Source organism: Bubalus kerabau, chromosome 16, assembly GCF_029407905.1.
Source record: "Bubalus kerabau isolate K-KA32 ecotype Philippines breed swamp buffalo chromosome 16, PCC_UOA_SB_1v2, whole genome shotgun sequence".
Taxonomy (NCBI): Eukaryota; Metazoa; Chordata; class Mammalia; order Artiodactyla; family Bovidae; genus Bubalus; species Bubalus kerabau.
The window spans coordinates 38,528,359-38,554,710 of record NC_073639.1 but is presented as its reverse complement, the minus strand read 5'-3'; the positions used below and the strand labels follow the sequence as shown (position 1 = coordinate 38,554,710).

Genomic DNA, 26,352 nt, shown 5'->3' with positions numbered 1-26,352 from the left:
TAAAATTAAATTACGTTTTATCTAGCCTACGCATTTCGTTTGCTTTTACCTGGCTTATTTATATCTCAAAATGTGGTCTTCAGAGAGTTTGCATAATATAGTGGAGTGATCACTGGACTAGAAGTAGAAGATTCTTTGGGGGCTTCTTGATACAGCAACTTCCAACCAGTTACACACTTTTCTGAACTTTGATTCCTTTACCTAGCAAATGGAAATAGTGTACAACTTTCGCTACTGTGTTCTCATAAAGATCATAAAAATGAGATTAAGATATCATGAACATACTCCGAAATACAAAAGACTTGATTTTCTTATCTTTTAAGCTTTTGGAAAATTATCTCAATCTACAAAGATTCTGTGATAAAAACCATAAAAGGGACAGCCAGCCTGCTCTTAACTGTGATAAAAACCATAAAAGGGACAGCCAGCTTGCTCTTAATAGTAAAAATACAGTTTAAACAAGAACAGCAACACCTCTGTGAAAATATGAAAATTTTAAGTATGGCATATTAAGTAAGAGATATTTTTCTCTCCTTAGCAGCTCTTTACTTAGGCTGTTTTTGTTTACAGAATAAAATTCCACTAAAATACTTGTGCAACTTTTCTACATGTGTTCAACACAGAAATCTCTTCTGAATACCACTGATACAGGTTTGTACTAGAAAATTAATACTCTCATAAATATGAAGTTGCAGATTCTTTTCATTCTAAATTATCCAACAGACTGGGACTCCACTTTCTGTTTTACTTGCAGTTATTTTTATCTGTCTTCTATAAAAACCAAAGAGACTAATACATAATAAACCATATGATAATCAAAGTCTTGTAGATAAATTTGCATGTGGAATTGGATTTAGTTTATCATGCAGTCATAGCTAATAGCAACAACCAAAAAAAAATCCCAGATCTACTAATTATTTCTGCAACTGTGAACTATGTATATTTGATTTTCCCCCTTTAAATGTTTAATTTCCACTGGGGTGGAAAATTCTTGTAGAAAGCTTGAGAAGCAGTTAAAGTGCCTTTACGTTTAAAGTCCTGTCTAAAACAATAATTGTTATGAGCATCTCTTTGGCATGACCATCCATTAAGTTAAAATGAACATATAGTTCCTGCTAGCTGACTACTGTAGCATTTCTAAAATTTCGTTTTTGATGTAAGAGCAACGGCTGGCATCCTGTATATGGTACGTCAGTTTACAGGAAACAGCCAGGAGAAGAAACCGTAAATCTTTCACTTGAGTGAAGTGGAAGAGCAGTTAGCAAAGTATTAATATGCCTTTCTCACTTTGAAGTAATTCATGATAGTAACACAGAAGTGCAAAACAAAAATCAAAGCCAGTGAGGTTCTGTCTGGCTGAGAAGTAAAAACTCATTTGGTGCCAGGAATTACTGTACCAGCTTGCTAATTCTTATGTAGTATATGCCTTATTCAGCCTAAAATATAAGCACATTCATTTCTGATTAACTTTTGTATCAGATCTTCTAAAAATAGTCGTAGAGAAAGTAGCAGACATTTCTGTCCCTCGCTTTACATTTTTGTGTCCCATAATGCTTGGATGAGGGAAGGGTATTCCACTGTGGTCCTAATTATAATTAGTGTATGACCACAATTTTATAGACACTTATTCCAGATATATATCTTTGTAGTTCTGCATTTTCAATTTGGACAAGACAGATTAGTTACACAGTTTTTGTTTTGAGAGGAGGGTTTGGTCTCAATATTTAGGTAATTCACACAGGTGCCCTATTGTTTGAAAAGAAATACTGACTTTTTTAAAGTCTTAAAATTGATCAATAGGAAATTTTAGATAGATTAAACTTAGCTTCACATAAAATATAAGATCTCATCTTTTTTTCTTCTCTGTATCAGAATGAAAATGGCAAGACAATGTTTGAAAGCTAGAATTAGTTTTGATGGGTTTTTAAATAGTAAAAACAAAGTCAAAGTTTTCACTTCCATCATGTGACTCCTACAGACTCACTGCTTTATCACTGATGTCACTAATTTATTTCTTCCCCCAGCAAGGCCATATCCTTCAGCACAAAGCCTACTACATAGAATATACTTAACAAAGACTTAATAAACTGAAAAAATTATATTTAGGAAAAACAAGACTTTCCCTCCTCATTTGTCATATAGGAAACTTCTTATAGCAATGCGTCCTGCTATGGGCACAACCTCTTTTTCAGGGTTGAAGTGTCTCTGTGGCCGCTTTTGGTATAAAAATGAAACTGCCGACTCAGTTAATTATTGTCTTCTCAGTAAAGTAGTATATTCAGTATTCAGTATATTCAGTATTATATAAAATTAATTTTATTTGGCTGTACAATATCAGCTATTTAACAAAAATTTGTCTGGGTGAGCCAGAAATGAGGAAATTACTGGCTCTCTGTTTTTTTGGAAACAGACAATGTTTACTTTAACTGTGGTGAGTATTTTATTTATCTTTTTAATTAAAAAGTTGTAGAGGATAATTTGGATGGAGATGATATCGGCACTTATTAAGCAACTGGGATAAGAGGGGTTACTTTTTCAAAAGAAATTTTTGTCACCTGGTGCTTTTGTTTCATGAAAGCTTACAGACACCCAGAGATTGAAATAGCTCCTTATACTGAGTTACTTCATTTTTCCTCCTTGGAAAGGGTCTACAGGGAATTAGCATATATTTTTTAATCCTAAGGAGAGTCCCAAGGGGAAGTTTGTCTCCCGCTGAAAGGAGAAGGTGGTCCCTAGGGAGCATCTTCTGCAGAGAGGCTGAAGCAGGCAGCATCCATCAGCCGCCCCTGCAGCCCGCTATTCCCCCGTGGCCAGAGCCTCATTGTCTTTGATTTCTTGGCTGTAGCTTCCACTTAATGGAAAAACATGTTGCCATTTAAAAGCAGATGGGAATTCAGCTCAGGAGGAAATAAGAAGTCTTTTTTGGTTATGGCTATTGTTTTCTTTTGCTTTGATTTTTGTTTTTTAAGTTATTTGTAGCAGATTCCACTTCATGTATTTCTGCTATGTCAAATTATCCTAGTTCCTTTTGGAAAACTTTTACCACTGGCAGGAAATCAGCAATCATAAATATATGTATATGAAGCCATAACTGGGCCCATTACTCATGTGCCATGTGCTTGAAGACAGAGGTGATGAATAAGATACATAATTTCCTCAGTATAAGAATTTGCTGAAACAGGCTGACAATTAATATCAGTAAAATTTATATTAACTATTTGTATTTGGATGTTATTCTCGTTTTCATGATTATCTCGTTAAATTGACAAAACATCTAAGAGCCAGGTATCAGCTATACATTTATGAGTAATATAGGCAATCATAGCATTTATTTCACATATCAAGATTTGAGAATTCAGCTTTCAAGAGAGGCAATTAAGTAGGAGAAAAAACAATTTTAATAATACAGTTGAATTGTAGCTCATTTCTTCAGAGTTGCTTCAGACAAGTTATTTAATATTTAACTTCTTTGAATCTTAGTTTCCTCATCTGTGAAATGCCTGCATGACAAACTGTTTTGAGGGTTGAGTGAGATAATAAATGTAAAAGCAACAAGGCCTGACACATAATGAGTGCTTCATAAATGTTATTTCCCTTCATTTTATCCTCCTCATATCAGTTCAGTGTTTATATTTACCACTGCAGTATTGAATGATGCTGCCATAAGACAGTTTTGCATGGTCTCAATAACCAGATAATTTATCTGAAAGCTGTTAATAAATAATAATTGAGTTTGCCTCTTACACTTTTCTCCAACTGTAGAAATCTACTTAATATAGTGACCCTTTTTAGAGTCATCTTATGAATCTAGCTCTAGCAATTTGTTAGAGTTAAATTCATTTCACATTAATTTTTCAAAAAGCTTTAACTTCATGTAAATTTAGTCTTATCTTTGTTTTACTAAAGCGATGTGTCTTGCCCTGAATTCTGTTTTGTAGTCTAAGTCTGGGCCCTTCTGAGTCTAATAAAAGCTCAAAATCTTCATGTCAGCTTGACATTAAAAAAATCACCTTTCAGTGTGCCTCATTAATTCAAAAAGGGTTCTATGCACTGTGCTTGAGCTATTATAGGTAATAAAGTTGTTGTTCAGTCGCTCAGTCGTGTCCAACTCTTTGTGACCCCATGGACTGCAGCACACAAGGCTTCCCTGTCCATCACCAACTCCTGGAGCCTCCTCGAATTCGTGTCTATCATGTCGATGATGGCATCCAACCATCTTGACTTCTGTTGTTCCCTTCCCCTCCTGCCTACTTTATTGTCTTGCTGACTATTATTCTTTTAATATACTTTCTCTTTTCTCCTACCCAGTGAAAACAGAAGGAGCAATTATAATCATGTAGGATATCTGTACTTTTCCTCCATGAATCCTTTTGTGACTATTTTCCCTAATCTAAAAATCAAGATCAATGTACTGGAACCTGGCATAGATTGACTCTTTATATGACCAGCCTAGCAACACATCTGAGACAGGACTCAAGATCCTCAGGCAGGACAGGACACGTTTTGGCTCCCTGTGCAGTGCTGGTAGAGAGTGATTAGCAGCAGTGTTCACATCTCTAAGTGCAGCAAGCACCACGGGACTTAGCAACCTCCTGTAGATACACCCACAATCTGCCTGTCCTGCCTAATCAGAAACTGCCCTGTGAAATCGTGCTGTTGTGACCATTTGGTCTACTGCTCTTATTTGAGATCTTTGTTCTCTCCACTCTTTATTGTGCGTTTACCCTAAAATTCTATATCTATACCCCAGAGTTTCAAAGTACTCTTTGCTCACACAGCCTATTGAAATCACTGCTTTGTCATAAAACCATTGTGACAAACCCACCCAAAAATGGCTTCTCCTTTTGAACGCGTTTACTCTGATTTTTGTTTCATTTGTTTGGCTCTTAGGATATTTTCCCTTCTGGTTATTTTAATAAGGGCAGCCACCTCATGTCCTGCCAGACAAATATAAGATTGTCTATGGCAGAAACTAGGTTCTGTACTTCTTGGACTCCCAGCACAGCAACCATGTGTCCACTGCATCAGTGAACTCTATGGCGGATGGATGATTTGTGTGTTGATTCTGAGTAATCCTAATGAACAAAAATACCAATTTTAACATTCACTAAAGTGACACTTGTAGTTTTAAACTTTTTTTGATACTGATTTATCTGAAGTCCCATAACAAACAAATGTGACAGACCCAGAACCAGAAATCAGATTCTTAAACTTGTCCTGAAAGGCTCTTCCTACCTCTGAGTCAACAGAAGTATCTTTGAAAAAGTTCCATAGTCCCTTTGACATCTCTGATCTTTGATAAAGGTTTGCCTACTCTTGTGGACAGTGGGTATGAAACATCTTGACACTTTTTTTATATGTACTTTTCTTACAGTTATTGTCTTTAGCTACCCGGATGTCATCTTCACAAAAATTATAAGCTACTTAAAGTTAGGAACTATGTTTTTCTTTATTTACTTACAGTATTTCCCCAGGTATTGTGAATAAGATCTTCAGTTTAGAGAGAAAGACATATAAACAACTAAGTGCTATGTAATGTGTTTGTATGTGTGCTGAGTTGTGTCTAACTCTTTATAACTCCATGGACTGTAACCCACCAGATTCCTCTGTCCACGGGATTTTCCAGGCAAGAATACTAGAGTGGGTTGCTGTTTCTTTCTCCAATACAATGTGTTTATGTGATATGATATAGTCATGTGCAGAATACTGTGGGAAAAAGAAGAAGTTGTAACTCTGCACTAAGTAGGATTGAAGGAGGGGATAGCTGATCTGAGTCTTAATAGATGAAAAGCAGTCCCCAAGTATAGGAGGACTGGAAAGGGGAGTGTCCCTAGCATACAGAAAGGTAGAAATGTATAAAAGTACATAGTGTGTTCTACATTCTGTTAAAGGTTGAAATATGAATAGAAAAAGAGTCTGAGAGTAGAAATGGCAGGTAATAAACCAGGGGAAATGAGTCAGACAAGTGTAAAGGACCTTGGACATCACATCAGGTAGCCAAAGTATTGGTGTTTCAGCATCAGTTCTGCCAATGAATATTCAGGGTTGATTTCCTTTAAGATTGACTGCTTTGATCTCCTTGTTGTCCAAGGGACTCTCAAAAGTCTTCTCCAGCACCTCAACTCAAAAGCATCGATTCTTAGATTCTCTGCCCTCTTTATGGTCCAGCTCTCACATCCATACATGACTACTAGAAAAACCATAGCTTTGACTATATGGACCTTTGTAGGCAAAGTAATGTCTCTGCTTTTTAATACACTATATAGGTTTGTCATTGCTTTTCTTCCAAGGAGCAAGCATCTTTTAGTTTCATGGCAGCAGTCACCATCCACAGTGATTTTGGAGCCCAAGAAAAGAAAGTCTGTCACTGTGGACAGTGGACAGTCTGTCACAATGGAAACATTGTTTCCCCATCTACTTGCCATAAAGTGATGGGACTGGATGCCATGATCTTAATTTTTTAATGAGTTTTAAGCTGGCTTTTTCACTCTTCTCTTTCACCCTCATCAAGAGGCTCTTTAATTCCTCTTCACTTTCTGCCATAAGGGTGGTTTCATCTGCATATCTAAGGTTGTTGGTATTTCTCCTGGCAATCTTGATTCCAGCTTGTAACTCATCCAGCCTGGCATTTTGCATGATGTGCTCTGCGTATAAGTTAAATAAACAGAGTGACAATAAACAGCCTTGTCATATTCCTTTCTCAATTTTGGACCAATCAGTAGCTACCGTGTTTAAATGAATCACGATAAAATCTTCCAATGCAAAAACCAGATATACTGAAAGCATGTATTAATTAGGCTATGACTTTTAAGCCAGTCCTCTACCCCCTCTCTCTTACTGTTTGGTAAAAACCAAGACCTAGACTTCAGTCCTTTCTTGACCACTTACTACAGTATTAATTTGGCCAAATCAACTGATAACTATCATCTCTAGAACTAATTTCTCGTATTTTAATAAAAGAGTAGAGATATGGTCTTCATGATCCTTCCTACTGCTAATAATGTGTACCTATACCTGTCATAGATTAGAGTAGTCCTATAAGGAATTCCTTAGAGATTGTACCTCCAGGGACGTATAACAGTTATGTTTTCCTTACAATGCTGCTAGAAACCTGGAATCTTGGGATTGTGGTCACTGTCTCTAAATACTTGCTTCTATGGCCTAGAGACCCTAACCATGGCACAAGAAGAATAGGAACCTTGAAAGACTCTGACAGTTCCTAGAATTTGGATTTTAATAAAAATTCACCTGGGAACCCTGGAAGTCCAGTGGTGAAGACTCCATGCTTTCACTGCCAAGGGCCCTGGTTCAATCTGTGGTCTGGGAATGAAGATTACACAAGGTGTGTCGTGTGCCCACCCCCCCACCCTGCCAAAAAAATCTCCTTAGCAAACTTGAACAATTTTCCACTGAATGGAAATGAAAGTTTTAATTGCTCAGAGATTCCCATGCCCAGTGATTTTTTTTCCTTGATACCTTTGGTTTTCCTGCTTTCTTAAGAACAGCTTGTCAAGTTCAGTATCTATGATTCTGGAGGCATTAGATAAAAACTCTTATAAAATGAAAATATACATCAGCCTGCTTTTTGCCTAAACTCTTTATTAGGAAAGTAAGTAAAAGCTACAAAGTTATAATGTTCATTTTAACTTACAGTTTTAAAAATGTACAGTGTATGGAAATGTAACATTCTCTATATTTCCAAACGTGAACTTCTGCTTAAATTGGCAATAAATTCAGCTTACCTGAAGGCTATTTTAGATAGGGTGTTTATACCAAAGCAAACCATCCTCCAGAACACCTTGTGCTGCCATACCTGTATTACTGACTCCTTGCCAGTTGTTTAAAACTGCTGTCAGATTACAAGAAGCATTAGTCAGAAAGGAAATGAATGTTGACTGAGAGGCTGGCTGGCAACAGACTTAATAGAGCATGTTATTACTGAAAGTATAAAGTACTGAAGCCCATTTATAAAAAGAAGTGGTGTTATCAAAGCAACAAGTTCATCAAGACCTACCTGATAATCTAGTCCTCAAGCCTGGTATCCAGGCGAAGTATCTATGAAGAATTACTCCAGCCAATAGTAATGGCATTTTAACAGTCTACATTGTTTTTCCTCTTCCAGATTTTCAGTCTCTCTATTGATCCATGCTGGTCCCCCCAGAATTTTTGTATAAACATTGAATCTGTGCTTCTTCATCTTCTAAAGAGTGATAAATTTGGGGGTTTTACCAACTTGGAAGGAGCTCAAGATTTTTTTTTAAAAATGTGTAGAGCATGCTTTACTTCTGTGGTATGGATCCTGGTAGAGTTGGATATTTTTGATTATTTGAGGTGAAGTAGGCTCAGTCCAGTAGGTCATGTATGTAGGTCATGTATGGATGTGAGAGTTGGACTGTGAAGAAGGCTGAGCACCGAATAATTGATGCTTTTGAACTGTGGTGTTGGAGAAGACTCTTGAGAGTCCCCTGGACTGCAAGGAGATCCAACCAGTCCATTCTGAAGGAGATCAGCCCTGGGATTTCTTTGGAAGGAATGATGTTAAAGCTGAAACTCCAGTACTTTGGCCACCTCATGCGAAGAGTTGACTCATTGGAAAAGACTCTAATGCTGGGAGGGATTGGGGGCAGGAGGAGAAGGGGATGACAGAGGATGAGATGGCTGGATGGCATCACTGACTTGCTGGACGTGAGTCTGAGTGAACTCTGGGAGTTGGTGATGGACAGGGAGGCCTGGCATGCTGCGATTCATGGGGTCGCAAAGAGTCGGACATGACTGAGGGACTGATCTGATCTGAGGCTCAATCCAGTTCAGTTCAGTTGCTCAGTTGTGTACAACTCTTTGCAACCCCATGAATCTCAGCATGCCAGGCCTCCCTATCCATCACCAACTCCCGGAGTTCACTCAAACTCACGTGCAGCGAGTCAGTGATGCCATCCAGCCATCTCATCCTCTGTCATCCCCTTCTCCTCCTGCCCCCAATCCCTCCCAGCGTCAGTCTTTTCCAGTGTGTCAACTCTTCGCATCAGGTGGCCAAAGTATTGGAGTTTCAGCTTTAGAAGTAGGCTAATTTCTAATAATAATTTAATTGATCTACATATGAAAATCACTGCAGATGGTGATTGCAGCCATGAAATTAAAAGATGCTTACTCCTTGGAAGGAAAGTTATGAGCCTTACTCCTTGGAAGGAATGTTATGAGCAACCTAGATAGCATATTCAAAAGCAGAGACATTACTTTGCCAACAAAGGTCCATCCAGTCAAGGCTATGGTTTTTCCAGTGGTCATGTATGGATGTGAGAGTTGGACTGTGAAGAAGGCTGAGTGCCGAAGAATTGATGCTTTTGAAGTGTGGTGTTGGAGAAGACTCTTGAGAGTCCCTTGGACTTCAAGGAGATCCAACCAGTCCATTCTAAAGGAGATCGGTCCTGGGTGTTCTTTGGAAGGAATGATGCTAAAGCTGAAACTCCAGTACTTTGGCCACCTCATGCGAAGAGTTGACTCATTGGAAAAGACTCTGATGCTGGGAGGGATTGGGGGCAGGAGGAAAAGGGGACGACAGATGATGAGATGGCTGGATGGCATCACCGACTTGATGGACATGAGTTTGAGTGAACTCAGGGAGTTGGTGATGGACAGGGAGGCCTGGTGTGCCACGATTCATGGGGTCACAAAGAGTTGGACATGACTGAGCGACTGAACTGAACTGAACTGATATATGAAAAGTATGCCACCAATGTAAGTGAAGACTTTTTCTTCTTTTAAGAACAATTTGGGGACTTCCCTGGTGGTCCAGTGGCTAAGACTCCACACTCCCAATGCAGGGGGCCCGGGTTTAATTCCTGGTCAGGGAAGTAGATCCCACATGCCAGAACTGAGTGTTCACTTTCCTCAACTGAAAGAACTCACTTGATGCAATGAAGACCTGGTGTAGCCAAATAAAAAAAAAAATTGTTTACAGAAAAAAATAATTTGTACCATGTGAAACTGCATTATAGTTAACAGATAGATTAATGAGAGAGATCTGTTGTCCAGAATAGATGAAATGATTTATACAGTAAATACATAAGTGTATTTATCCTCATACATTTAGCAGGTGCTCAATAAATCATTTTTGTTGTATATTTGTATAAATCAGCAAAATCAATTTTATTGCTCTCTAATATAAAGAACTTACAATTTGTTTAATATTTCCATATTTTACTGCCTTAGATTTTATGAATACTCATGAGTATTTTATGTATATGCCATGTTTTTAGTTATAATGGTATGTTCTTTAAATTCAAACTGTAATTCATAGTTACGTGCAGAATTTATTTTGGCTGATTTAGATTTAAACATCTGAAATCCCTATTTTTATTTGTTCCTTTTTTAAACACGTATACTTTTTTTTTTTTTTACTTTCAAGTACGTAAAAGTATTTGTAAGTATTTCCTTACAAACTGTCTACATAATATCCCTATTTCAGTATATTAAAGTAATACTTGGTTCCTTGGGTACAATGTAATTTTTTAATATGTTTTTATTAATTGAAAAGAAAACAGTGGTACATCTAGCATTTCTACTAGAATAATTGTTTAGGAAATACACATACCGAATTACTATGCCCTTTCAATTTTAGCTTAGAGTTGAACCTGAGTGTTTAGGTAAGGCTCAGAAATGTAACGCGAAGGACAAAAATACTTCCTGTTTGTCATCTGGTGTTAGATGGTGACACAGAGATGTTCTTATTCTTCATCCTCAAATGACAGTGATTCTGAGTTCTCAAAGGTGTCATTCTATTAAAATATTACCAAAACTGTAAAATAGTTCAGAGTTACAATTCAGTCATTGAATTGTTTTTAAATATAACCTCTCCTGTGTTTTAGAAATTTAAAAACTGAATCTAACCTTGCCTTAGGCTTGAAAGAAAAGTACAAAGAATTAAGATTTGCATCTCTCTTTTGTTTTGTCTGTTTTTAACCTCCAAATACTATTTCTGGTGGTCTTTAATAACAGCTAGCTCTCTTTTTGCTTAAAATCTGGAAAATGGGTTTTGCTTTTATATTTGTGGGAAAGTTTCCCTGTTCATTTAGAAGGAAAAATTAAGATACAATACACATACCAATTTCATCATTGTAGAAGTTCCAAATCATAAATTAGCCATTTTCTCTTTTTTTCAGAATTACCCAAAAAGATGGAAAATCACTTAAATTGCTTTTGGCATTTGGAAAAGACCTTCTTTCCGTGATAGCAAAAGTAGTCCTTTAGCATATTTTTATTCACTTCAAAAGAACCCTTAAGGAATGGTTTTATATTTAAATGCAAGAATTATATTTGTTTGCCTAGCATTAACTTCTTCCCAGAATTCTTAAAAATACAAAAGGTCAAACACTGAACAATAGTAGTCCCCAGCATTTCTTTTTTCATTTCTTCTCTGTATCATAAATCTGGGTCAGAACTGGAGATTTGGGGGAGATGAATCCAGAAGTGTCAATTAGAAGTGAACTTTCTTATTATATAATTGAATTGGTCATATGAGTGAGTGAGTGAGTGAAGTCGCTCAGTCGTGTCTGACTCTTTGTGACCCCGTGGACTGTAACCTACCAGGCTACCCCGTCCACGGGATTCTCCAGGCAAGCATACTGGAGTGGGTTGCCATTTCCGTCTCCAGGGGATCTTCCCAACCCTGGGATCAAACCCAGGTCTCTCACATTGGAGGCAGATGCTTTAACCTCTGAGCCACCATAATGAGAGTAAAGTATGTATACATGCACAAGTTCACGGACACTGGGCTACCATTTCATCCATGGCTTCTTTCAAACTTAATAAAAGACATTTATGCTATAAAATTAATATTGTGCTCCTGCTATAAACAGCACACCAAAATTTGTTGCCATGTCTAGTTTCCTGATTTTTGAACCTGTAGGGATAGTTTCATGAGTAAATTATATCCTTGGTGCTTTTAAATTACATATTTAAAAATATATTTATTTATAAAATTTTAGAACATTTATTTTGTAAAGCAAGTTACATTGATATTTTCATTCACTTTGCACTTGTATCTAAAACTAGAAATTAGTCACTGAGTTTTAGGAATATAATAAAATAACTCAAATGTATAAGACTTCGTCCATATTATACAACATAATAAATTATGTAAAAATTGAAACACATCAAAGTCCTGCTGTAACATGATCTAGCTTATTATAAAATCCAGTTTAATGTGGGGATGACTTGGATCCTACCCCAAGTGGTTTATTTTCAATTACTACCCTAAAACCTCATCATAATAATTTTTATAATAATATCTTATAGCATAAAGTAGTATATAGCTGTGTTCTGTATTGTTTTGAACTTTTGTTTTTGCTACTCCAGTAGTGATATAGCCTGAGGACCTCCTGAATTCTTTTTTGATAACCAATACTTTAGATGATTAAGATGTGATTCACTTTGAAAGTCATATAATAGGCAAAATATAAAATATTAAAGAGAGTATTTCTCCCATTTTATGTGCTTCAGAGAGAGAACTACAGGCTGATAAAAGAGAGGCAGAGATCTTAGTGCCTAATAAGTTTGAAGTTTTCTTTTCTGTTTTTCATGATCATAATTGCTTATAATTTTTTAAAGAGTGGCTATGAACCAAAATCTGTCCCTGAAAAATTCATATGTTGAAGCTCTAACCCCCAATGTGATAATATTTGGAGATAAAGTATATAAGGAAAGGAGGGAACTAGGATTAAATAAAGTGATGGTTTGGGTCTAATAAAGCCTCCTGGTGTACAGAGGAAAGGTCATACATGACCTAGGTTACTATGATACTTTTGGATGTCTGCAAGATAGGAAGGGAGCCTTCACCAAAAATTAACCCTGATGACACTCAATCTTAGATTTCCAGCTGTGAGAAAATAAATTTCTAGCGCTTCGGCCATCAACTCTGTGGTATTTTCTATGGCAGCCCAAGCAGACTAACACAGAGTCCATTACACCTCACATTATTAAAGAACAGGTCATGTTATATTTTTTATTTCTTTTTTTCTGACTAATAAAGATTATTTCTGTTAGTTAATAGTCATTAATTTCATCCTGAATTATCTTTGAGAATTGGGTTGGTATAGGCAGTTCCTAGTTTAAACAAAATTTACTCTGAGTTGCCTCTTAAGGATTTCTTTCTCAAAGCAATGCTTCCATTGGTGAAGTTTCCAAGCTAGTTCCCTGAAATGTAGTACATCACGGTATAAGTAACCTAACAGGAGTGGGTATAAATTTTAGTTCCTGGAAAAAGAAGGACATGAACTATTAGAGCCAACCAAAGGAATGAGGGAGATTTTTTTTCCCCCTTGGCACAAAGCCAGTCCTATGCAAGATTAGATTAGAGAAGGTTTGTCTTCACTTTTTCTCTTTGTATAACTTTTCAGCCTTCATCTTCCAAGTTCCTTGCCCCACCCCTAACATCCTCCAGACCTACTTTTCTGAGTTCTTTTTTTGACAATCTCAATCATCAGTTGTCTGGTTGAAAAGCAATCTGATTAAATCAATTCACTACATAATGTTAAATAATCAAGAACATTCACAGAAGTATCTGCATTTTTAAAAAAATTTACTCTCTCAAATGAATCTCTTAATTGGTGCATTTTGGGGTTATATTTTTTAAAATAAATAGAAAAGAGCTTAAAAGTATTCTAGTATGTTCCCTATAGCTTTTCTTGTTCTTTAACACTTTCAGTTCAGTTCAGATGCTGAGTCATGTCCAACTCTGCGACCCCATGAACTGCAGCACTCCAGGCCTCCCTGCCCATCACCAACTCCCAGAGCTTACTCAAACTCATGTCCATTGAGTCAGTGATGCCATCCAACCATCTCATCCTCTGTCGTCCTTTTCTCCTCCTGCGTTCAATCTTTCCCAGCATCAGGGTCTTTTCCAATGAGCTAGTTCTGTGTATCAGGTGGCCAAAGTATTGGAGTTTCAGCTTCAGCATCAGTCGTTCCAGTGAATATTCAGGACTGATTTCCTTCAGGATGGACTGGTTGTATCTCCTTGCAGTCCAAGGGACTCTCAAGAGTCTTCTCCAACACCACAGTTTAAAAGCAATCAATTCTTCAGTGCTCAGCTTTCTTTACAGTCCAATTCTCACATCCATACATGACTACTGGAAAAACCATAGCCTTGACTAGACGGACCTTTGTTGGCAAAGTAATGTCTCTGCTCTTTAATATGCTATCTAGGTTGGTCATAACTTTCCTTCCAAGGAGTAAGCGTCTTTTAATTTCATGGCTGCAATCTCCATCTGCAGTGATTTTGGAGCCCCCCAAAATAAAGTCTGACACTGTTTCCACTGTTTCCCCATCTATTTCCTACGAAGTGATGGGACCAGATGCCATGATCTTAGTTTCCTGAAAGTTGAGCTTTGAGCCAACTTTTCACTCTCCTCTTTCACTTTCATTAAGAGGCTCTTTAGTTCTTCACTTTCTGCCATAAGGGTGGTGTCATCTGCATATCTGAGGTTATTGATATTTCTCCTGGCAATCTTGATTCCAGCTTGTGCTTCATCTAGCCCAGGGTTTCTCATGATGTACTCTACATAGAAGTTAAATAAGCAGGGTGACAATATACAGCCTTGAAGTACTCCTTTCCCAATTTGGAACCAGTCTGTTGTTCCATGTCCAGTTAATAGTCATGTTGGTTCTGACTAACTGTTGCTTCCTGACCTGCATACAGATTTCTCAGAAGTCAGGTCAGGTGGTCTGGTATTCCCATCTCTTTCAGAATTTTCCGCAGTTTGTTGTGACCCACACAGTCAAAGGCTTTGGCGTAGTCAATAAAGCAGAAGTAGATGTTTTTCTGGAACTCTCTTGCTTTTTTGATGATCCATTGGATGTTGGCAATTTGATCTCTGGTTCCTCTGCCTTTTTTAAAACCAGCTTGAATATCTGGAAGTTCACAGTTCACATACGTTGTAGCCTGGCTTGGAGAATTTTGAGCATTACTTTACTAATGTATGAGTTGAGTGCAATTGTGTGGTAGTTTGAGCATTCTTTGGCATTGCCTTTCTTTGGGATTGGAATGAAAACTGATTTTTTCCAGTCCCATGGCCACTGCTGAGTTTTTCAAATTTGCTGGCATATTGAGTGCAGCACTTTCACACTATCATCTTTCAGGATTTGAAATAACTCAACTGGAATTCCATCACCTCCACTAGCTTTGTTCATAGTGATGCTTCCTAAGGCCCACTTGACTTCACATTCCAGGATGTCTGGCTCTAGGTGAATGATCATAGCATTGTGATTATCTGGCTCATGAAGATCTTTTTTGTATAGTTCTTGTGTGTATTCTTGCCACCTCTTCTTAATATCTTCTGCTTCTATTAGATCCATACCATTTCTATCCTTTATTGAGCCCTTCTTTGTGTGAAATATTCCCTTGGAAATGTCCCCTTGGAAAAAGATCTCTAGTCTTTCCCATTCTATTGTTTTCCTCTATTTCTTTGCACTGGTCACTGAGGAAGGCTTTCTTACCTCTCCTTGCTATTCTTTGGAACTCTGCATTCAGATGCTTATATCTTTCCTTTTCTCCTTTGCTTTTCACTTCTCTTCTTTTTATAGCTATTTGTAAGGCCTCCTCAGACAGCCATTTTTCTTTTTTGCATTTCTTTTTCTTGGAGATGGTCTTGATCCCTTTCTCCTGTACAGTGTCACGAACCTCTGTCCATAGTTCATCAGGCACTCTGTCTATCAGATCTAGTCCCTTAAATCTATTTCTCACTTCTACTGTATAATCATAATGGATTTTATTTAGGTCATACCTGAATGGTCTAGTGGTTTTCCCTACTTTCTTGAATTTAAATCTAAATTTGGCAATGAGAAGTTCATGATCTGAGCCACAGCCAGCTCCTGGTCTTGTTTTTGCTGACCGTATAGAGCTTCTCCATCTTTTGCTGCAAAGAATATAATCAATATGATTTTGGTATTGACCATCTGGTGAAGTCCATGTGTAGAGTCTTCTCTTGTTGTTGGAAGAAGGTGTTTGCTCTGACCAGTGAGTGTGTTCTCTTGGCAGAAGTCTATTAGCCTTTGCCCTGCTTCATTCTGTACTCCAAGGCCAAATTTGCCTGTTACTCCAGGTATTTCTTGACTTACTGCTTTTGCAGTAAGGACATCTTTTTTGGGTGTTAGTTCTAGAAGGTCTTGTAGGTCTTCTTACAACCATCCAACTTCAGCTTCTTCAGCATTATTGGTCGGGGCATAGACTTGGATTACCGTGATATTCAATGGTTTGCCATGGAAATGAACAGAGATCATTCTGTCATTTTTGAGATTGCATCCAAGTTTTACTAAGCCTTATTAGCATGAGGGACTTTGGGGTAGAAACTAAAAGATAGGTAATAGTAATAGAAAATTCAATAGTAAGTGATTTTATAGTTGGAAAATATTTATATTTTAGAGACTAGTTTGAAGCTGACTCTAAAAGCACCAGGGTTCCTCTGGGTGGTCCCAAGGCTGGGGCATAGGAGCAAACAGGAAGAAAAATCCTAGGGCCTCTCATCTGGACTGCATTGAGGGGAGCAGCTCCACTTAATCTGTAGAATTTTGTTTGATAAGAGGGATTAGTTTCTAAAAGAATTTTGGTTTAAGGTCCAAATTTAAGAGGAAATTCATTGTTAAAAATATAAAAAACTGGGAATTTCCTCCACTAGCTCAAAAAGACAACTGAGTTAAAGAATAAAAGTCATAACCAATTTCTGCCCCTTATAAGAAGCTTTTCTTCATTAGACATTTTTATATAAAATTTTGGGAGATGTTTTAGAAGGCACCCAGTAAAGAATTTCCAAAGAAAACTATTTATAAATATTTGGTCACTAATTCTTAAACATGACCCCTAAAACTAGGACATACATGCTTAAGACCATATTTTTCTAGTATTTGTATATAAAATCTGAAAAGTACCATTTTCTATTAACAAAGGACCATAATTCTTTTTTTTTTTCAGGGATGCATTTCTATAACTTGAAAGTTACATTTAGGACTCATATTTCTAAACATCTGTCTCAGTAGAGAAATTAAGACTATTTCTTCTACATTGCTAAAATATTCTTTTAATAACTAGAATTATCTCTTATGTGACATTTTTAATTATATATTTTTTATTAATAAATTGTATTTTCTGAGCAGTTTTAGGCTTACAGAAAAATAAGTGGAAAACATAGAGTATCCATTCACTTTCTCACCTCCTTCTCCCATTTCCCCTATTATCATCTTTCATTATTATTATACATTTATTAAAATTATTGAGCCATTATTAATATATTACTATTAACTCAAGTCTGTAATTTATATTTCACTCTTGGTGATGTACTTTCTATGGATTTTGACAAATATATAATGGCACTTGCATATGACATTTGACAAATATACAATGATATAGAATGGTTTCACTGCACTAAAAACTCCATGTGCTCCACTTATTCACCCTTCCTCCCTAACTCCAAACCTTTGATGTTTTTACTGTCTTCTTAGTTTTGCCTTTTCCAGAAAGCAGTATAGATGGAATCTTCTTTAACATAGCAATTTGCATGTAAAGTTCCTCATGTCTTTCTGTAGCTTGGTAGCTCATTTCTTTTTATTGTAGAATAATATTCCATTGTCTTCATGTACCACAGTTTATCTGTTTACCTACTGAAGGACATCTTGCATGCTTACAAGATTGATTAAAGCTTTTTATAGATGTTTATGTGAAAGTTTTATTAATGGACTTAAGATTTCATCTCTTTGTGGTAAATACTCAGGAGGGTGATTGCTGGATCATAAAGTAAGAATACATTCAGTTTTATAAGAAACTGACAAGCTATCTCCACTGTGGCTGTACCATTTTGCAGTCCCAACAAGTTTCTTGTTGCTCCATATCCTCATCAGCTTTTGATGTTGTCAGTGTCTTAGATTTTAGCCATTCAGATGCATGCATAGTGATAGCTCATTGTTAATTTGCAGTTCCCTAATGATCTATGATATTTAGCATCATTTCCTTATTTTCCATCTATATAACTTCTTTGGTGAGTTATCTGTTCAGATATTTTGCCCACTTTTAATTGGATTATTTTCTCTTTTTTGGATTTTGAAAGTTCTCTATGTATTTTGGATATCCTTCCTTTATCAGATTTGTGTTGTCTAAAGAGTTTTTCTTTAATAGGGTATTAAATGTATTCTTTCTGTAAGAAAAAGATACCTATTTGGAATCATGTTATGTTTTGTAAATGTTTATAGGTAAAAACAGCCATATTTGCTCAAAACTTTACTTTTTGTCCTCATAATTGTGATGATTTATAACTTATAATGATAAGGGGGAATTATTCCCTCCAAGAACTGTTAGCCATGAAGAAAAACATTCTATTTTGAACATTATGCTGCTGTATTTGAATTAGATATTTCTACCTGTATGAATAGAAAAACATTCTCCTCAGAATTGGGATTCACTACTCAACAGGAGCATTTTTAACTTGGGCACATGCAGTATTTTATATGTAGATGACACACCACACAATGGCCATACTATATGGCAGTGCTCTAACAAAGGATAACTGTGCTGGGAGGTGATGGATGAGGGGAGGGACCTTTTAAATGACAAAGTACATTATAGAAAGTTTTTACTCTTTTAAAGTTTTGTCTGATTCAAGAACCTTGTCACATCACACACTGGCAGTAAGGTGACAGAATTTATATATTCAGCAATCTCTCTTTAATGGCACAATTTTAATAATATCTGAACAAGATACTGTAGTAAAATAATACAGAACAATCTAGTATAATGTTTCTTTTTATGCTGACTTAGCTTTACCTGTCTTTTGTGGATTTTTCTGTTGCCACAGTGCATGTATGTATATATGTTCATCTACACACCAAGCTCATACACAGATCATAGAAATGAGAACTTCAAACTTTGCTGAAACTAATTTTTTTTCATATCATGCAGTTTTCCATAATTAACAAAACTACCTTATGGGAATCATACAGCAAACTGGAGCCTTTTATTATACTGTTTAAAAAGCCCATAGAATAGGTGTACCCTACATATTACCACAGCTTTAGAGAATGACATCTTGGCAGGAGAAGCCAATACACAGTTATATTTGGGTGGCATTAACAGGCTATCATTTGGAGTTTAGTAGAGCTAAGAAGCATTCACCTTTGCTTTTTACTCCTGCTCTCCTGCTTTCCTCTTTTCTCCCCCTTGCTTTATTGAGATGTAATTGACAGATGTGTGTTAGTTGCTCAGTTGTGTCCCACTGTATGCAACCCCACAGACTGTAGCCTACCAGGCTCCTCTGTCCATGGAATTCTCCAGGCAAGAATACTGGAGTGGGTTGCCATTACTCTCTCCAAATTGACAATTGTAGGATGTTTAAAGTATCCAACATGGTGGTTTGATAAACATTATGAATGGATTCCCTCCATCAAGTGAATACAACCATCACCTCATATATTATGTGTATGTATGTGTGAAAGAGAAAAGTTAACTTCTACTCTTAGCAAATTTCAGCTACACATCACAGTATGATCAACTTTGGTTACCATATTACACGTTAAATTTTCAACCTTTTATTCATCTTATTACTGAAAGTTTGTACCCTTTTACAACAGCTCCTGACTTCCCCAACCCCCCAGCCTCTGGCAACCACTTTTCTCTTCTGTGAGTTTGATTTACCATTTATTTATATATTTTTGTTGTTGTTCTTGTTCAGTCACTAAGTCATGTCCGACTCTTAAGCAACCCCATGGACTGCAGCACGCCAGACTCCTCTGTCTTCTTCTGTCTCCTGGAGTTTGCTCAGATTCATGCCAGTTGAATCAGTGGTGCTATCTAAGCATCTCATCCTCTGCTGTCCTCCTCTCCTTTTGCCTTCAGTCTTTCTCAACATCAGGGTCTGTTCCATTGAATCAACTCTTCACATCAAGTGGCCAAAGTATTGGAACTTCAGCATCAGTCCTTCCGGTCACTATTTAAGATTGATTTCCTCTAGGACTGACTGGTTTGATCTCTTTGATGTCCGAGAGACTCCCAAGAGTCTTCTCCACCGAAGTTCCAAAGCATCAATGTTTCGACACTCAGCCTTCTTTATGGTCCAACTCTCACATCTACATGTGACTATTGGAAAAACCATAGCTTTGACTAGACAGACCTTTGTCGGCAAAGTGATGTCTCTGCTTTTTAATATGCTGTCTAGGTTTGTCATAGCTTTCCTTCCAAGGAGCAAGCATCTTTTAATTTAATGGCTGCAATCACCATCTGCAGTCATTTTGAAGCCCAAGAAAATAAGATCTCTCACTGCTTCCACGTTTTCCCCTTCTTGTCATAAAGTGATAGGAGCAGATACCATGATCTTAGTTTTTTGAATGTTGAGTTTCAAGCCAGCTTTGTCACTCTTATCTTTCACCCTCATCAAGAGGCTCTTTAGTTCCTCTTCACTTTCTGCCATTATAAGTTTTTAGACTCCACATTATAAGTGATACCATGAAATATTTTGTCTTTCTCTATCTTACTTCAGTTGTCATAATACTCTCCATGTTTGTGTCACAAATGATAGGATTTTCTTCTTTCTAAAGACTGAATAATATTCCATTTTATGTGTATTTATAAATATTTACATAGTTATATATATACATACATCACATTTCTTATCCAGTCATCCAGAGACAGACACTTAGGTTGTTTCCATATCTTGGCTGTTGTGATTAATGCTCCACTGAACCTAGGAGTATAGGGGTCCCTTCAAGGTAATGCTTTCATTTATTTTGAATGTGTACCCAGAATTGGGATTGCTGGATCATATAATACTTTTGTTTATAACTTTTTTTCAAGTAGCCTCTGTACTGTTTTCCATAGTGGCTTTATTAGTTTACATTCCCACCAACAATGTACAAGAATTCCCTTTTTTCCATATCCTTAATAGCATTTATCACCTCTTCTGTTTTTGATAATAGCCATCCTAACAGGTGTGAAGCAATAAATAACTATGGTTTTGATTTGTGTTTCCCTGATAATTAGTCATGTAGAGCACCTTTTTATGTTGGCCATTTGTATGTATGCCATTTGGAAGAAAATAACTGTCTGGCCTTTTTCCCATATTTTAACTGAGTTATTTGGTTTTTTGATGTTGAGTTGTATCAATACCTTCTATATTTCTATATGTAAGATATTGACCCCTTTTCAGATACATAATTTGCAAATATTTTCTCCCATTTAGTAGGTTGCCTTTTCACATGTTGATGGTTTCCTTGCTGTGTAGTACCTTTTTAGTTTGATGTAATCTTACTTGTTTATTTTTGCTTTTGTTGCTTTTGCTTTTAGTGCCAAATCCAAAGCATCATTGCCAAAACCATTGTCAAAAGAGCTTACCTCCTGTATTTTCTTCTAAGAGTTTTATAGTTTCAGGTTACATTTAATCCATTTCAGGTTGTTTTTTTATGTGGTGTAAGATATGAGTCCAGTTTCATTCTTTTGCATCAGATCAGATCAGATTCCCAGCACCATTTGTTGAAGAAGCTATCATTTCCTGATTGTATCTTTTTCACTGCTTTAAGAAAATTAATTGACCATATATGCATGGGTTTATTTCTGGGCTCTCTATTCTGTCCCATTGATCTATATGTCTATTTTTATGACAGAATACTGTTTTGATTACTTTAGCTTTGTAATGTAATTCAAAATCAGGATGTATGATGCCTCCAGCTTTGTTCTTCTTTCTCAAGACTGTTTTGACTATTCAGAGACTTTTGTGGTTCCATACAAATATTAGGTTGTTTGTTTTATTTCTGTGAAAGATTTCACTGGAATTTTGGTGGGAATTGCACTGAATCTGTAGATTACTTTGGATGTATGGACATTTTAACAATACTAATTCTTCCAGTTTATATTCTTTAAAAAGATATAAACACAGTATATCTTTAATTTATTTGTGTCTTCCTCAGTTTCTTTCATCAATGCCTTGTTGTTTTCAGTGTACAGATCTTTTACCTCCTTGGTTAAATTTATTCCTAAGTATTTCATTCTTTTTGATGCCCTTATAATTGGGATGTTTTATTAATTTCTCTTTCTGATCATTCAAAGCCAGAGCACCAGATGTGTATACAAACTCCTTCCAGGGAGATACTGGCAACTTAGTTTCATTGTTTGAACTGGCCAAAAAGAAGGTGGGAGAAGTGTTTGCAGGCCTCTGCCAAGAATTGCAGCCAGCTCCTATATGTATGCTACAAGTACAAGCTGGACCCTTGGGCAGCAGTTTGTAAAGTAGGCATTTAGACCCCTTTCAGAGAAGGCAATGGCACCCCCTCCAGCACTCTTGCCTGGAAAATCCCACGGACGGAGGAGCCTGGTAGGCTGCAGTCCATGGGGTCACTAAGAGTCGGACACGACTGAGCAACTTCACTTTGACTTTTCACTTTCATGCATTGGAGAAGGAAATGGCAACCCACTCCAGTGTTCTTTCCTGGAGAATCCCAGGGACAGGGGAGCCTGGTGGGCTTCCGACTATGGGGTCGCATAGAGTCGGACACGACTGGAGCGACTTAGCAGCAGCAGCAGCAGAGAAGGACTGGGAGAGATAGGTGTTGTTAATGTATCCCTGTACTGAGTCCTGGGGAGTGGGAGGAAGGGATAACTACAGTGATTACTTATGCACCAATGAAGCATTGCTTCTTTGTTTGCTGTAATCTTCTTGGTCTTATGGACACCAGCCAAGCCAGGTGGAAGTCTTAAAAGTTGAGGCCTTAGATGTTCAGTCCAAACCCTTGCTCCTCAGGGAGAAGCTGAGAGTTTGGAGTTCTCTTCAGGTTTTATGGCTCTGGGCCAGGAGTGGGGTTTATGATGAGTGCATCTCAGCCTTTCCTACCCATTTCTATGTGGGTATTTTCTCATTCATTCTATGTATACAAGTCTCTCAGCTTATTTCTGGATTTCTTTCATAAGTAATTGCTCCTTGTGCATTCAATGTGTACGTGGGAAGAGGGAAGTTCAGAAAACTTCTTTGTTGTCATCTTGCTCAACTTCCCTCTTGCTTTCCTTTTTATAGTATAAAATCACAGTTATTTTACTGGTATCGAGCACTGTAAGGGATGAGCAAAGGCCAGACCAGAAATGGATATGTTTCTTTGCCAGGGTTCTGTTGCTTATGTTAAAAAACTAACATGCCAAAAAGAAGTTATAATAGAACAGGATGTAACTTATGGTCTAGATTCATCTTTCTGTGTTTTTTTTTTAATGAGTAATTTGGAAGCTTTGTTTGAGGACTGGTGAGCTTAAGCAAAACTCTGAGAAATAATGTTTTTTTTTTAACCTGGGGAGACAGGCTTGTTTTTCTTAGGACTGTTCAGTTTCTTATTTCCCTGAAGAGACCCATGGACTTCATTTGCTGACCTTATTAACAACAGTCTTCTAGCATATTAAAGATTGAAATTTCACCTGCTACCAGTTTAATTTCCTGTGTAATACCTTGTCTTTAAAGCACTGTGCTTCGCTTTTCCTGCTCTCTATCAGCTGCAGAGCTGCTGTTGTCTCCCTTGTATTAAAGGCTACATTCTCTCTACCCATAAAATGGGGAAGGACTTCCCAGGTGGCACTAGTGGAAAAGAACCTGCCTGCCAATGCAGGAGACATAAGAGACTCTGGTTCCATCCCTGGGTTGGGGAGATCCCCCAGAGGAGGGCATGGCAACCCACTCCAATATTCTTGCCTGTCAGTCCATGGGCTACAGTCCATAGGATTCCAGAGTCAGACACAATTGAAGTGACTTAGCGCACATTTCTTATTGGGTGGGAAAACAAATATATTTAGGAACATTTTATAGAATACCTGAAGCTTCAAAGAACTATTCATCTTAGTTCAAGTCTTTTGTGCCCACCCACTCAGCTTAGATATAACTTCTTGCAGAAAGTCATTTCTAACACTTGTAGCTCAGATTAGATACCTTCACTCTGTATCCCACAGGCTTCCTTGGTGGTTCACGGTGAAGAATCCGCCTGCCAATGCAGGAGACCACAGGTTCAGTCCTGGGTCGGGAAGATCTTTTGGAGAAGGAAATGGCATCACACTCCAGTATTCATGCCTGGGAAATCCTACGGACAGAGGAGGCTGGCAAGTTACAGTCCATGGGATTGCAAAGAGTCAGACATGACTTAATGACTAAACAACAACAAATGTGTCTCATAACACCTTGCACATTTTCTGTTCTTATCTAGATTTTTTGTTTTTTTGTTTGTTTAAGCTTTGTGGAGAGCGAATCAGTAAAACTAGCTATACTTGGTTTTAAGAATCTTGACTTACGAGTTCGGATCCACATAGGCCAGTAATTTTGGTAACTTTAAGCTAAAACAGGTTCCTCAACCTAGCGTTTGGTGCTGATGGGAGAAGCCGTCGAAAATATCTTAACATATGCAGCATAATAAAGCTCTAGCAGATTTTACTTTCTTATCTTTCTTGTAATAGTTTCTAATAGTTTCTCATTCCTTCAGTATGGCTATGATAAATACTTTGGATCACTTTGGAAGCTCAATCAGTAAAAACGTTTTTAAGCTTCTCTGTGTAAGCTGACAAGGAAAAGTCATTCTTTTCAGATTGTCACTATTTGTCTGACTTGCTTTTCAATTGAGAATAATAAGGAAGGCTAGGAGGTGACGATTACGTCAGTTACTCTTAGAAATTATAAGAGCAAAATATTGTCTAAAAAAATTATCATGTTCTTTCCATTTCTTCATTCCAATCCAGAACTGTGTTTCTCCATGGAAGCTTTATTTTAGAATTCAGTGTTAATCTTTTCTATCATTTTTGAAACTAAAGAAGAGTAGTTTCTGAAAGATTTTAGTAGCCAAAACTTGTTCTCTCCCTCAAATAAAACTTTTTGTAGAAAGTTTTGTTCATTGTTTGGTCATGCAGTCATGTCTGACTCTTTGAGACCCCATGGACTGTGTAGCCCACCAGGTTCCTCTGTCCCTGGGATTCTCCAGGCAAGAATACTAGAGTGGGTTACCACCAATTCCTACCCCCTGGGGATCTTCCCGACCCATAGGTCAAACCCCCGTCTCCTGCACTGGCAGGCAGATTCTTTACTACTGAGCCAACCAGGGAAGCCCCACGTAGGAAGACCATTAAGATAAGAATGAATCTGCTTTGGTTGGCGCCTGTCCCACCTATATACCTTTCCCTCCTTTTCCTGCTGTGACCTCTGAGTCACCTTGGAGACTGCCGAGTGTTTTAAAAACTGTTTCACTAACTAAGAAAGCTACTGAACACGTGGCTTATTTCATTCTTGTTTCTCAGAATTATAACCCAAGTACTTATTATTTTCTTGAACTCAAGAAACAGAACATGCTTGTAAGGTTTTGTACCTCTGTGTATGTGAAATGCACACTGAAATTCCATCTTGACAAGTTTGCACCTATCTGATTATAATAGTCTTCTTTTTAATGAAATGTCTTTGCTACAGTTTCAAATAAAAGTTGGAACTTCCAGTTTTTACATTCCTGACATTTTTAAGTTTGAAATTAGTAACTCATATTTCTTTTCCCGTGTATACATGAGCTGAGGCAAACATTGAGCATCCAAATATCACTGTGTTAGGGGAGGAGAGCCTGCGGTTCAAGTACTCCTTGTACGACATCTCTTGTCCCTCTTAATACTGTCCTTTCTTTTTCCCATGTCACCCCTATAAAAGAAACTGTTGACAGATTTATAGTTTTAAATAGCTTCTCAGATACGATCTTCTCTGGTAAATCTAAAAGATGAAGTTAAAGAATAAAAACAGATAACTGAATACTATGAGAATTTGAGTTTTTGCATAGTGCAGTCATTATGTCTTTCACATTGGAATGGAACCTGCCTGTTTACCTTAAAAATGTAAAACATGAAATAGTAGAGCCTGGCAATAGCCTCAGTTTGAAAAGTGATTTATCGTTGGTGAATATTAAAAATGCCAACTTGTCTTTATTACGTGTATACTTTCTAGGGGAAGGGTATTCCCTAATGAAACTTTTTATGAAATAAGTTAATGGTTAATATTTATTTGTAAAGCTCAGAAATATAATGAAGAAATAGCTATAAATCTTGTGTGCTTTGTACATCAAAAAATTTAGGTTCATGTTACTTTCCCATTCACCTGTTCATTTGGGGTTCTTCAATAAAATAATGCAGAAAACATAGTTTGAACTTAAAAGAGGAAAATAATGTTTTAAAAACTCCACCTTTTATATCCCTACCTGTAATTTTGAGAATTAAAACCCTGGGCAACAGTGTGTCTTGGCAGGCAAATTATTTTAACCTGAAGCTTGATCAAAGTACAATTAGAAGAGCACTCTGAATTATAGCTAGAGATATTATTATCTTCTTATGCTCAA

At 37.1% G+C, this 26,352-nt stretch overlaps 1 protein-coding gene across 10 annotated transcripts in view; it reads left to right on the top strand.

The window, feature by feature from the left end:
• AFG2A (AFG2 AAA ATPase homolog A) overlaps window positions 1-26,352 on the top strand; it is a 335,445-nt gene that overhangs the window by 274,764 nt on the left and 34,329 nt on the right. For 4 of the 10 annotated variants that reach the window (XM_055550555.1, XM_055550553.1, XM_055550546.1 and 1 more), the window contains exon 16: window positions 23,951-24,797. The exons of 2 other annotated variants lie outside the window; for them this stretch is intronic. In XM_055550555.1, the coding sequence (XP_055406530.1) occupies window positions 23,951-24,142 (192 nt within the window). In that variant the 3' untranslated portion in view covers window positions 24,143-24,797. Of the gene's footprint in view, window positions 1-570; window positions 652-7,165; window positions 7,505-23,950; window positions 24,801-26,352 lie in introns of those variants that run through there. 4 more of the 10 variants (XM_055550549.1, XM_055550548.1, XM_055550552.1 and 1 more) reach the window with 4 other exon arrangements.